At 44.2% G+C, this 14,194-nt stretch overlaps 2 protein-coding genes across 2 annotated transcripts; one reads left to right on the plus strand and one right to left on the minus strand.

Moving 5' to 3' along the window:
- The first annotated feature begins 2 nt into the window (after window positions 1-2).
- zyg11 (zyg-11 family member, cell cycle regulator) lies at window positions 3-7,995 on the plus strand. The gene is made up of 18 exons (XM_071487373.1): window positions 3-428; window positions 563-728; window positions 1,095-1,306; window positions 1,412-1,729; window positions 1,845-1,958; window positions 2,046-2,162; window positions 2,241-2,381; window positions 2,686-2,862; window positions 3,755-3,819; window positions 4,057-4,156; window positions 4,259-4,309; window positions 4,406-4,567; window positions 4,753-4,800; window positions 4,903-5,100; window positions 5,234-5,286; window positions 5,483-5,580; window positions 5,699-5,899; window positions 5,984-7,995. Exons 1-17 carry the CDS (start codon window positions 399-401, stop codon window positions 5,887-5,889), a joined length of 2,241 nt encoding a protein of 746 aa, XP_071343474.1. The 5' UTR covers window positions 3-398; the 3' UTR covers window positions 5,890-5,899; window positions 5,984-7,995.
- echdc2 (enoyl CoA hydratase domain containing 2) lies at window positions 7,992-13,705 on the minus strand. Its single transcript, XM_071487379.1, has 11 exons — window positions 13,362-13,705; window positions 12,832-12,899; window positions 12,661-12,748; window positions 12,480-12,566; window positions 12,277-12,369; window positions 10,494-10,550; window positions 10,325-10,387; window positions 10,098-10,222; window positions 8,717-8,767; window positions 8,591-8,638; window positions 7,992-8,402 (listed from the first exon to the last, which is right to left on the minus strand). Exons 1-11 carry the CDS (start codon window positions 13,600-13,602, stop codon window positions 8,325-8,327), a joined length of 999 nt encoding a protein of 332 aa, XP_071343480.1. The 5' UTR covers window positions 13,603-13,705; the 3' UTR covers window positions 7,992-8,324.
- Between the last annotated feature and the right edge of the window lie 489 nt (window positions 13,706-14,194).

The raw sequence follows: 14,194 nt of genomic DNA on the forward strand, positions 1-14,194 counted from the left end.
CTGTGACCTTTGTTTACGGTCTGTCTGGTCTAGTCAAAAATAGACCCAGCAGCTCGCCGTGAAAACTATATCCCCCACTCGGTTCCTTAATCCAGAGCCTCGGTAGTCGCAGTGATTAGTCGATATCTTTTAAACATGAGTTCCGGCTTTGCAGACTGCTGTCGATATGTTTGCACGGAGAGCGATTTCCCACAGCGGAGGCAACAACAAGTGAGCTAGCTAGCTAGCTGGTCGGTGACAGGCTAGCAGGACGAAAGGGTCCCGGGCAGGTGAACGCTGCAAACCGAAGAGGCCTCAAACGGAGCCGCTCGACGGCCAACCACTTCCGCGGTAGTTTTTTCTAAAAAGACACCAGTCTCGGTTGCATAAGCAAAAATTAGAGTGAGTTTTCATAAGCCATGACCATGGCCTGTAGTTTCCTAAACACGGTAAGTTAAGGTTTGGCCTTCAGGTGATTTGTGTGACGTCTTTTAATGCGCTCGTTATTACCGGAAATTGCACACCAGTAAATGATATGAATTAAATTGATCTACATGAACAAACATCCTCTTTGTGTTTTCAGGATGAGGCATCTCCAGCGGCCCTGACAGACCTGTGCCTGACCTATGTGAGCCAGAACCTGGAGTGTTTCTGTGTGAAGCGCCCTGACGGCTCCCTGTGCTTCAGAGAGGCTGTGCTCTTCCCACAGGAGCTAGCAGACCAGCTGCTGGCCAAGATGGCCACTGAAGGTAAACAGGGACATCGCAAGGGACTCCAAAACAGACAAGAGTCGGTCACTTCTGAGCTTACATAACCAGAACCACATACTCTATAATCTAGTTTCTGCATTTGCTTTTTACTTGTTGAACTGTCAGATACCAACCTGAGCTGTGAATAAAAATTTTCAGCCTGTGTACAAATCCTGAGTGTCTGTAACCTGCTTCTATACCATTCTAAGAGAAGAAAAAAAAAACTGGGAAATCTTCTGGCCACTTAATCTAATGGTATGTTGTCACCTAAACCAAAACCCTCCCTTATATAAACAGAGGGACTATTGTGCAAAGCTCCTGCGTGAAGCCAAAGATGAACTCTAAGACAAGTTCATTATGCTACAGGTCTGCTGAATGACAGCACAGTGGGTGTATTTCGGAACTGTGAATACCTGCGGCTGAGACGAGCCTACATCCGCACAGCGCGTATCTCTGCAGAGGCCTTCCAGAAAGCTCTGTGTCCTCACAGACTGTTGGAGCTGGATGCTGCCAGGGTCAATGCAGACCTCACTATTCATGATATTCTACAGGGACTGGCCACTAATAAATACTGTCAGGTAAAGTGAGAGTATGTTAAGTTGTGTTAGTTAACCACCCTTTCTACGCACAATATTAAAATAAAAGCTTCTTGTTTTGTTTTGTTCTTCTCAAACACCCTGCAGGAGTCCCTCCAGCGACTTGGTTTAACGGGTCTCACCATGTCCTCTCTGGAGGAACCAATCCGGTATCGCTTCAGCTCCCTCCAGGGCCTTCGCTCACTCTCTCTAGCCAATGTAGACTTCTACGACTCCGGGTTAGTTGACGTGTGTTCCCTGCCTCGTCTGGAGAGCCTCGATCTCTCCAACACCTCAGTCACCAACCTGAGTCCACTGCTAGGCCTGAAGGAGCGTCTGCGCTCGCTAACACTGCACCAGCTGAAGAGGCTGGAGATGAGCACTGCTCAGCTGCTGGGAGTCATACGGCAGCTGGATGTATTGCAGGTTAGCGGAAGGGAGGAGCTGTGTGTCTATTGTTAAATTTGTCTCTGTTTGTTCATTATGCTTTGAGAAGGACGCCATCGCTGTGATTTCATAAGCCGTGCTTGTTTGTTTGCAGCACCTGGACATCAGCGATGATAAGCAGTTTACCTCTGATGTGGCTCGTCAGCTGCTTGGACAGCCAGGGATCCTGCCTGCTCTTGTCTCCCTGGATGTGTCAGGGAGGAAACAGGTGCGTGCGTGCTACTCTATTAGTGTTTCATGTAGAGTGTAACGAAAGCATGCAGACTATCATTTCTTACACTTGTGAATGTTGCAGGTTACAGATGCAGCTATTAAAGCATTTGTTAAGGACAGACCAGGGATGACCTTTATGGGACTTCTGGCCACAGAAGCAGGTTTTTCTGACTTCCTCTCTGGAGAAGGGAATCTAAAGGTAGCATAGATATGTACAATAACACATTAACTGTGCGTAGAAGTTTCAGGTCTGCTAAACTGTGTTGCATGTGTACAGGTAACGGGCGAAGCCAATGAGACCCAGATCTGCGAGGCACTGCGTCGCTACAGTGAGAGGGAAGGTTTTGTGAGAGAAGCTCTGTTTCATCTGTTCAGCCTGACCCATGTCATGGAGAAACCACGGCCTGACATCCTCAAGGTGAACTCAACTGAATTTGTATTTGAAAATTAAGTATTTGTTCTCATTGCATTAAGCTTCATGTCTAAGAAGATGGTGTAGTTTATTTCATAATAACGTTTTATGTCACTGAAGCAATGTAAATCTGAATGCACATTGCACATCTGGACCACAATTTTATCTGATTTAAGTGATGGAGCCACATTTCCTCTTCCAGAGTATTATGTCAAAGCCCTACACCCCCACGCTTTCACACAAAGTTACAATACAGTATTACTTTTTAACCCTTTGTGTTACCTTTTTTCTCTTTTTTTTTTTTCCCCAGCTGGTAGTTTTGGGTATGAAGAATCACCCTGCCACTCTAAATGTCCAGCTGGCAGCAAGTGCCTGTGTGTTCAACCTGACGAAGCAAGACCTGGCAGCAGGGATGCCAGTCCGACTGTTGAGCACCGTCACTCAGCTCTTACTAGAGGCCATGAGGACTTTCCCCAACCACCAACAGGTAGTTTCATGCCTGCACTGCTGTCTCTGTGGCGTACATCATTCATGCCGTGTCAGTCACGACTTTTGTTTGTCAAAAAAAACAAGCACAACATTTTGTGGGCCCCTTTCATCTGATACAGTTTACCAGCAAAAGAAGAAAAGGGGATTGTCTGTGGTAGAATTAATCACATGGATAAAATAAGACAATGCAAATATGTTTTGGTTCACATCAATGACAGACAAGCCTCAGATAACTGTAGAAAACTGTCTGCTGAGATATGACAAGAGTAATGAGAATAACACCGTTTCTTCATGTCCCTTCACTCAATAGTGATAATATTGAATCTGCAATGTGATGCAGAATAAGATAAACAATGACAACACAACAATAAAACAGAAAGAAAACGATAATAACGAGAGTCAAAACTGTGATTGAACAGATCAGCACAAAGCCCCATAATTCACAAAAACTTTGTCAGTTTTGAAAGTGACTGTGTTCACATCACAGATTGTTTTTTTGCTGACATATTTTTCAGCCATCTGTGTACATTTTCTTTATTCACACTCTGAACCTGTTTGTGTACATAAATACATTTCCTACATAAGTCTAATCTACCTGAACCTACTAAACTGCCAGCTGCAGTTAGTCACAAACAAGACAGAAGGAATGATTCAAACTGGAGAGTGAGCTTGGGCGGCGGCCTCGTCTGCAGGGTTAGTAGCCATTGCTTGAAGCTCATGGTGAGACGTAATGTTACTTGTACAACATGAGATGTGAATTTTTGAACCATATAGGCTCCAGCTCAGACATGAGAATATTTTTGTGTACACATTTTACTGCCTGTAGGACGGACAGAACTGAAAGCGTTCAGGTTCTGAACTGATACCCTCTTTGGTTCCTGTTTCTGCAGCTGCAGAAGAACTGCCTGCTGTCCCTGTGCAGTGACCGCATTTTGCAGGAGGTTCCATTCAACAGGTGTGAAATACACATTTTACAACAATATTGTTAATATCATTTTAAGATGTAGCTATAACGTACCCTTCAAATTGTTGCAAAGCATTTTAAAAAGAACTAAATATGTAAAAGACAAAAAGAGTAAACGTGCGTCAGTGGAAGCGAAGCAGGAAGCCACTGACTTGTCATAATGTAGAAGTTTCTCTGTGAAAAGGAATAGTGTGTTTACAGTCGACTCTCTGGCTTTCTGTTTTCAAGGTTTGAAGCTGCCAAACTAGTGATGCAGTGGCTCTGCAACCACGAAGACCAGAACATGCAGAGGATGGCTGTGGCTATCATTTCCATACTGGCTGCTAAGGTTCATTATATTGTTATTTTATGTTAATATCACATATTCTGTTATTCATGGATTCTTTGCACATTTGCAGGGCTTAAACTTTTCAACATTTGCTTTCTCAAGTTATCCACAGAACAAACAGCTCAACTGGGAGCAGAACTGTTCATAGTGAAGGTAAGATTCTCATCTCAGCTGTATTCTCTCCCACCGCAACTAATTTAATAAAAAAAGGCAAATTATCATTGCAAATGTTCTCTCGCTTCCCCGCAGCAACTGCTCCACATTGTGCGCCAAAAGGCTACTCAGGGCGTGGTGGATGCCACCCTCAAATTCACACTGAGTGCACTCTGGAACCTCACTGATGAATCGCCAACAACTTGCCGCCATTTTATTGAGAACCAGGGGCTGGACCTGTTTATTAAAGTTCTAGAGGTGAACAGAAATGTCCACATATACATGAAAATAAACAAAACGGCTGAGAGCACAGAACCATGCTAACTAACCATCACACTCAAGCACGTACTGCTCTGAATAAGTATGTATGCCCTTGGAGCAGGTTGACTCACCGTTGTTTTTTTTCCATACCCCACCCCCTCTCCCACTCCCACTCTCTGCAGTCCTTCCCCAACGAGTCTTCTATTCAGCAGAAGGTTCTTGGTCTGCTGGTGAGTTCATTGCTCTGTAATTACCCTTCAGAGAAACTGATTGTTGAATAAATTTACAATAATAAGACGTTATTATTCCCCTTTCACCTTTTGTTTCTGTAGAATAACATCGCAGAGGTTGGAGAGCTGCACGGAGAGCTGATGGTGCAGGGCTTCCTGGACCACATCAGCACTCTGCTGCACAGCCAAGAGGTGGAGGTCAGCTACTTCGCCGCAGGTATCCTTGCACATCTGACGTCACGAGGGGAGGAAGCCTGGACGCTGAGCCCCGATCTTCGATCCTCACTGTTGGAGCAACTGGTAGGAATGAGCTACTCATAAAACTACTACTACTACTACTCCTACTAAAACTACTCATAACTCAGGCACATAGCGTGCAGTTATTTTTCAAAGTTGGTTTGAGTTTTTTTTTTATGTGTGTGTGTCTCTCTAGCATGCTGTCATTAAGAAGTGGCCCCCGCCTGAGTGTGAAATGGTGGCTTACAGGTGAGCTGCAGAGACTAGAATAGACTTATTGAACTTTATAGATCCATTTTAAGAGAGCACCCTGAAAATCAGGTCCATAAAATGTCAGTTAAGATTTCTTTCATTTGTGAAAATTGGAGTTGAATAAATCCTACGTTCAGTCAAGTCGTCAAAACCTTCATATAAATATGATGCATCATTTTCTCTCATTCTGTAGGTCATTTAACCCCTTCTTTCCCCTGCTGGAGTGCTTTCACACGCCTGGTGTTCAGCTGTGGGCAGCATGGGCCATGCAGCATGTCTGCAGCAAGAATGGTGAGACACACAAACATGCACCTACAAAAACCAAGAGTTAATGTTTTGTTACCATGAGCTGACTCACCTACACAAACCGCTCACAGATTCAACATTGTGTTAACCCTTGTGTCTGCAGCCGCTCGCTACTGCAGCATGTTGTTGGAGGAGGGTGGCCTGCAGCAGCTGGAGCACGTTCATACACACCCACAGACCCACAAAGACGTCAAAGAGCTGGCTGAGAGCATTCTGGAGAGCCTGCAGCGCCACAGAGCCCGCACCGGCCAGCCTGCACACACACACACATGTCGGCGCCCACCACCACAATAACCTCTCAGAGGTAAAGACACACACTAATGGTAATTTGCATCTCCGTCTCACATTGGCCGGAGAATTTTTCATTCTTTTACATTTTCTCTTTCAGAAAATAAGGCTCCCTGAACAAGACGCAGACAGGAAAATCCACCACTACGGGGATTTTGTACATGTGCGTGTCCATGGTTTGCATATCTCGCGCACAAACACACTTTATCAAGAATCCCCAGAAAGTCTACATTAGAGGACAGAGACTACGCAATTCTTTGCACACACACACACTAACATTATTTATTTTCTTTGTGTTTGTTTCAAAACAGGAATATTTCTGTGTGCTAATGTTGTGATAAAAAAATGAAATTATGATAAGCTAGTGTGACTTTGGCGTCATGATGATTCTCGTACCAAAAACATGCCAATGCACACATACAGATCTCAGAAGTTCACTCTCCAGCCCCCGTACGTCACTGAGGCCTCTGGTTGTTTGAATTGGTTGATTAGCTCATTAAATATACGCATGACGCTGCTGTGAGCTCAAGCATGCTGGAGTTTGTCTGAATGCTTGTACTGCTCATTTTAGGAATGCCTGCTTGTTTTGTTTATAGCAGTGTTTTGTTCACTGAAACCCACGTCTCTGGGTCTACAGTACTACTGTTGCTCTCCTCTTCATTTAGTCTTTTCGCTAATGCCTTTGATTTGATGTGACAGGACACTTGCAGAGGGTGTGTTCAGTGGTTCAAATGTGCCAGACATTACAGATAAAAAAATCTAAATTATAAAAAAGTTGTATCTCCTTAATAAGCTCTTTTCTAAACGTTTGGCAGCCCTAAGTCAGTCGGATCAGTGGCGAAGCCAGCAGCGTTGGAAATCAGGAAACCCAGAGTGGGATTCACAATTAGTTGAAATGATACAGTACTACAGTCATTTATGTCTGGTTAAGTGCAAATGTCCTTTCTCGGCACAAATGGCAATAAGGATGTGGGCAGTATAGTCATGATGGATGTAATATTGTGTATTAAGTCACAGCTGTTTCCCCTTTGAGAAACTTGTGTATATATTGGTTATGTTCGCTATGCTTCCCAAGACGTCCAGGTGTCTTAAAGACAGAGGCACTTTGCTGTGAGCATGTGTGTATGTACATCTGTACAAGTATCTGCATCTTAAAGAGTGTATGTAATTTGTACATAATAGAAAATGCGAGAGGAATATTAATCTTTCAGGACTGGTTGAACTGGTTGCATGGAAATTATTCTATTGTATGCTCCATCGTGTGTTTGTCTTTTTCAGTGTATCTGATTAAGAAATACTTGTAGAACAAAGGAAAGGTTAGTGGAGATAAAGCACTGTTTACCCAGGAGTGAGTGGAGGGTGTTATTGGAAATATTCAAGGTTATGTCTCTTTTCTGAAACCACTAATGTGTCGTTAGTATCCTCCAAGATGCCATTTTACCAGGTACCCCTCTGTTGTCCAGAGAAGCCACCTGTAACAGCTGACTCTGATGCCCACACTCTCCTTGTGCAGCTCTCATTAAGGCTCCTGTCACCACTCTCTATGCAATAAAAAGTAACAATACTTTTACAAACTGCAGTCAAACAACACAACCATGATGACACTTCAGCATTTTTAAGGAAAAGCGGGTTTTGGCTTCAGCAGGAATAACAAGGAGCGGTCCCAAGACTTGTATAGATGTGTCTGTTAATGGAAATCAATATATTACATTGGACTACAAACGGTACTCAAAAATAGCTGTTAGCAAAAACTCATCACCTCATCCTCTCAGTGAATTAAGGCCTTGTTTTTCATTAAATTAGTTGATAATGAGCTTGCAAATGATGCACGTGTGCCAGGCTGATCTCATCAGTTTCAACGTGGACAAAGTGATGAGACAGAACTTGTTTTTGCTCTTCTCTGTTGCTCCGTCTGACATTTTGGATCGTTTCGTTGAGCCCCTGAACATTTCCCTGGATGCAAGCCAGTTTGTTTTTTAACAAGAATTTAATTCAGATGGAAAATGCAAAATGTCAAGATACTGTATGTCTGCTAAGACTGTGCCATGTTGCTGCTGAGAGTCACGTTTTCAAGTTTGGAAAAATAAAGAATGTACATTCCCATAAACTGGAGATGACAAGTGTGTTGCTTTTTATTCAGTCACTTCCAAAGATGATGTTCCTATCACTTATAAAGTATGGAGGGAGTGTATGTAAGTATGAACAGCTAATAGCAAAATCTTCGTCATATTTCACTCTTGTGATTTGTACCAAATCAAAAAAAAATCACCTTTGTCAGTCTAATCCTGAATGTCACCACACAAGCTGACCTTAACTAATGTATTGACTCTGCCTCCAGTGCACGCAGACAATCAATGGGTGTTAACTGTCCATCAGACATGAGGTTATAGAGAACGTTGTACATCTGTGAGTGAGAGAGAAATTCAAACACTCAGAAGAGCTTATTCCCCAGTGTAGCGCGGAGGTCTCTTCTCTATGAAGGCAGCCATACCCTCCTGTCTGTCCCGTGTGGGGATGACCTGCAAGGAGAGGGCAAGGGTTACAGCAGGGCAACAGCAGGCAGATGATGTGACAGCAGACAGCCTCAGAGGGTTTAGACTGAGCATCAGTTGAATCCAAATGAATTCCATTCAGCACTTACACTGATTTTTTTTGTGGGCACCAACAAATGGGAATGAGCGAAGTCTTTAGTCATTAGAAGCCTTACCCGAGCGTAGCACATCCTCTCTATAGCCATTGCTGAAGCAATGTCGACCTAGAAGAGACTGATTTTAGTCACTATGGTCGCTGACGGAAAATACTGAGAAAACAGGATGAATGTGTTGTTATGTACCTCAACGCCTTTGTTCATGGCTTCTTTTGCCATCCGCACAGCGATAGGAGCCTGGGCAACAGAAATGAAACACATCAGTTGGAGAGTGATGGGTTTGACATGAGACCCTCCTCAGACAACTACACTATTCTCACAAAGGTAAAGAAAATGTCGGGGAATGACCAAAACAAAACCAAAGACATTATTTAACGGCCTTTTCCCCAGTGCAGCACAAACATCCACTTGAGATAACAGTGGAAATTCAAGGCTCATGTAAAACCCAATGAATATGACCTACAACGTATAAAACTGCTATCTGAACCACACATACGTGGTGCTGAAATGAAGTCGAATACACTGCAAACCAGATGAATAACAAATGAATAATATAATCTACTCCATTTAAATGAGCAGTTTTAATTCCACTGCTTTGGAGTATTTGACAATAACCATTGATTTGAGCATCACTAACACAAATTGCTCAAACAGAGATGGTGAGCTGGTGACAACGGCGACAACAGAGCCGACACTGAATTGTTTATCATGGGTATATCTCCTATCAGTTATGTGTACGTTCTGCAGTGTGAAACGTTTGCATTTAAAAGTTATGTTTTGCCAAATGAGTACTGATAAAAGCTGCTGTTAGACCTCATTTAAAAATGACATCTGTTGTCGGATGCGATCCCAAAATCAATTTTATTCTGGAACTAATCAAAAGAAATGAAACACATAAAGAAACGGCACCTGTAAAACGTCGACCTTCCAGTGAGCAGTGCTGACAAAACTGGCTCCAAAGTTCAATCTCATTCCCAAATTCCCTGATTTGGGAGCTCACAAGGCTTATCATCTCCTTCATCCCATTTAAATTTCATTCAGTGCAATCTCCTGTCAATCATTCAATCAACCCACACCAACATGAGCATGTGTCTGTGTGTGTGTGTGTGTGTGTGTGTGTGTGTGTGTGTGTGTGTGTGTGTGTGTGTGTGTGTGTGTGTGTGTGTGTGTGTGTGTGCGTGCGTGTGTGTGTGTGCGTGTGTGCGTGTGTGCGTGTGCGTGTGTGTGTGCGTGTGTGTGTGCGCTGAGCTATTTGTGGTCCATTTCTCCACTTGACTGCCACTCCAGCCCTGCCTCACTGCAGGCATCTCAACTGGAGTGAAAGAAATATGGAACGACAGAAGCCTGGAGAGAAGGAAAAGAGGAGGGAGAGGGAGTGAGGGGAAGGTGGGAAGAAGTCACCAGGAAGAGAGGAGGGCAGAATGAAAAGAGGGAGATAAGAAGCAGTGGAGATGGGGAGAATTAAGGGAGGTGGTCACTGCCTGGAGGAGGAGGAGGAGGAGGAGGAGAGGGATTCATCATTATCTCAGCTGTGGCAGAATGAAAAAGTGTGAGTTTGTATTCTAACCTGGGGCAGTATCTCTCTGGCCAGGCTGAGTGCCTCTCTGTAGGCAGCGTCCCCTGTCTGGTTCTGCTCTACAGCTCTGTTTACAAGCCCCATCTCCAGAGCTGTCTGTCCTCCCACACGCTTACCTGATAACAGACGGACAGAGAGAGAGTGTGATACAGGAAACCTTCGCTGAACGACAAGCATCCTGTGCCTATAGCAACATGTCAGCGTTTGTGTAACACCACCTGTGAAGATGAGCTCTTTGGCCAGAGTGATGCCAACCATCCTCGGCAGCCGCTGACTGCCCCCTGCAGGACAAACCACCTCAAGGTCAACCTCTCACAGCTGCTTTGTCTCTCGAATACGACACTCAGTACAGTGCAAGGTCATTTGTGTGACCTCAGTTCGTCTTACCCGCCCCTGGGAGCAGCCCCCGTGTCGTCTCAATCAGACCCATCTGTGCCGAGTACGCTGAAACACACACACACACACACACACACACACACACACACACACACACACACAGAGGACAGTTGAAGGTCTGAGCTGCTGAGTGCCATTTAGCTCAGGAGGGCATAAAGTCTGACTGATGCTCCTGTCAGAGCAATAGACGTAAACACCTGCTCACCTACCTCATCAGCCCTCAGCCAATCACCAAACTGCCACGTCCAATATAACCAATCACATGTAGATTCAGGTTCATGAACAGCTGGGCAGATGTGTCTGGCCCCAGCAGCTATCATTAGTCCCTGAGCTCATTAATGGTGGGTGAAAAACACACATCTCCAAACAGACTGGTTTTTAGACTGACCACTGCGTTTTTCAAGTGTTTTTAAGTCATTAACCCCTTTGAATTTGTAATGACTGGCCACTTCTTGTTAAGGGTGAGTGTTTCCCCTTGTCCATATACAAACACAATTCTTTTAAGACACCCCCAATAATGTACCCAAATAAAAAGATTACTTTTACTTAAACCCTTTATATTACCATCATAACCCTTTGAAACGTGACTCTTTCACAAGCAAAAATCTGAATGAGTTTAAAAGATACTAAAACAAGGTTACAGAGGCACAAACAAGAAACGTAAAAATGCTTTTCCCCATTACTCAATTAATCTTTTTTTCTATTAAAATGGTAGAAAACTGTGAAAAATGCTTGTGCTCCCACAGACCAAGGTGTCATCTTCAAACGTCTTGTTTTGTCTTGTTCAGTCCAGAATCCACAGACGTTCATTTTTACTTTCACGTATGGCAAAGAAAAGCATCACATTCTCACATTTGAAAAGTTAAAATCAACGAACGTTTTTTGCTTAAAAAAAATGATTATTTAGTTATCAAAATATAGATTCATTTCCTGTCAATTGGTTAATAATTGATTAATTGATGAACTGTTACAGCCCCAGAAACAGCATTGTCTCTTAGCGTGCACATTTCTGCCCATGTTCATGTATAGACGTACAAATTAAATATACAAAACAATCAGTTTTTAAAAATGAAAAAGATAGGGTTCTGCCTGACCTTGTGAAACTATCGAAACAACTGTCTTGGCCCTTTAAAACTATGTAATACCAACTCATGACCCCTCGCTAGAGGTCACACATGTCAGTCATCCCAGACTGTTTCATTAGAGCAGGAGTCAGAGTCCTGAAGATGTACAACTCTACTGTATTTCATCACAGAAAAGGCTGATTTTAAGAATTGATTTTTAAAAAAGTCAGAAAAATAAACATAATTTTATGTAGCAGAAATGTTTTTCTTCTTAACTTCCAAACTTCAATCAATAACAAAACTTGACTAAAATAAAACTTGTTAATCAATTAATAGAAACAGCACATGCTACTGGACAATTGAATTTCCCCTCGGAGATTAATAAAGTATTCTTATCTATCTATCTATCTATCTATCTATCTATCTATCTATCTAATGTCTCCACACCCAGGTTGACAGTCACTACCCTAATCTACACTGATAGGGATGAGGGAGTTGTCAGTCTAGAGAAATGGCCGTGAGTGGATGTTACTATCCGCGCCAACGTCCTGTTTGGAGTCAGCCACTGATCTAATATGACTGGATCTGTGACAGCTGTGAAGTGAACTTGACATTTCCTTTCCAACTCCGTTAATGTCACCTGAATGTGACATTAACGGGCAGGCTCATCCAGTTGTAGATTGCTAGGTGAAGGTTCAGCTGTCACTCACCTGCAGTGCGGAGGTCACAGGCCAAGGCTAGCTCCAGTCCACCTCCCAGGGCGACGCCATCCATGGCTGCGATGGTTGGCACGGGCAACGATGCTACACAGGGCATTGCAACAAAGAGAGGAAAGTTCACACCAACCGTGTGTACACATCCAAGGTGCAACAGAGGGGAGGTTAATCATTCAACCACCTGTTCTGTCGCTTACCTATCTGAGTCATGAGGGAACGCAGGCCGTGAACAAACAGGTCAGACTCAGCATTGTTCATCAGAGCTCTCTCCTTCAGGTCCGCGCCTGTACATACATCAAAGCACACGCCATTACACAGGCTTCGATCATCACAACTGGAGATGCCTGGCTGCTTTGAGATATCTCAGAGGACACTCACCTGCACAGAAAACCTTTGGTACCAAACTCCTGAAGACAACCACACGCGCCGCTGAGTCATGGGACAGAGCGGACACCAGCTCCCTCATCTGCACTCACAGGACAGTGTCTCAGTCACTGTGCTTTTGTGTGTGTGTGTGTGTGTGTGTGAGTGATGTAGAAGTCTGCTCACCTGTGAAACAAACACATGGCCCAGAGCATTTCTTGCCTTGTGTCGGCACATCAGCACCTCCACTATCCCTGAGAGAGAGAGCAATAGCAATTAGCTACCAATTCATTTTCATGTATTTTGATCAATTGTCTGCCTTTATTACTGATTTCAGCTCTTCATGTTTCCTACTGTGATCTGGGTGTACACAGTTGTTGTAGGGAATTGTTAAAAACGACGGGCTATAAAACAGATCCCGGTTCAGCTTCCTCTGCAGAGGCTGATTTGTATTACACATGATTTCCCCAGAGAATCTAAAAGTTCATTCAACACAACAGCCCGGTTTAATAATGCTCCAGAAATGCCATCACCTATGGGATTATAGCCTGTTCTTCTTCACGACTAAGCAAGTGCAGACATCTGACATTTACATGTTGCAGTGTGAGCCGGACGGCGGAGAGGTGCCTGTCAAGCAGTGTCTGTGTGTTAACACAGCCAGTTTGTCAGTGTGAATTTGTACCAAAAAAAAAAAAAAGGTAAAAGTGCGTCGCTACCATCGTCTCCTCCTTCTAACCGCTTTAAATCCACCTCTGCAGGATCCGCCGCCTCTGTGTGCTGCCCCCGGCTGTGTGCCCGACTGTGTCCCGTCAAAGGGCGACTGGCACCGGCCAGCATTCGCGCTCCCTCCCGGTGAAGCAGAGGGGAGGGTCGCATGTGAGCTCCCCGCGGGATTACACCCGGGCAACGCCACGACGAGCACCTCGCTCCGGCCAGACTGCGAATGAGCGCTGTCATGCTGGTTGCTGCGGTACTGTTTAGTGTCCAGAAGCAGGAAGGTCGCCCAGCACAGCTGTTGAAAAGTTGCAGGAAGTCTGGAGCATGTTTCTTCCTGAAAGAGGAGGGACTTGGCTGCTCCTGACTGTCAAGTGACAGCACCTGAAAGGTTCATACAAGGTAATAGGTACAGCACAGAGATAAAGTATGACCATGATATTCATCAGTGGATCTGACATGTTGAAGGGACTTTGTTCCTGTATAGTGCTTCGATAAAAGGGAATTGTTGAACTACCTGATGTCAGTAACTATTTCACTCAACAAGACACAAAGTGAAAGTTTTGCAACTGTGAACGTTTATTTCTACTTCCCCGGTTCACTCCTCCTCTCCTCTACACACACACACACACACACACACACACACACACACAGCCTGTAGTCCTGTCTCTGTAGTGTCCAGTCCTGACATTGGTCACACAAAGCAGGTTGTTGAGGTAAGGTTTTCCATCAGGCTGCCCATGTCTAGCCTGACCATGCATAATTGAGCAGGTCTTTACAGGTTATGCAATTACACAATCAGACAGTGGGTCTGATGGCACAACAGTCTCAGCAC

This window comes from Trachinotus anak, unplaced genomic scaffold, assembly GCF_046630095.1.
Source record: "Trachinotus anak isolate AG129_WGS33_773 ecotype Australia unplaced genomic scaffold, CSIRO_AGI_Tana_v1 ptg000010l, whole genome shotgun sequence".
NCBI classification, from domain to species: domain Eukaryota; kingdom Metazoa; phylum Chordata; class Actinopteri; order Carangiformes; family Carangidae; genus Trachinotus; species Trachinotus anak.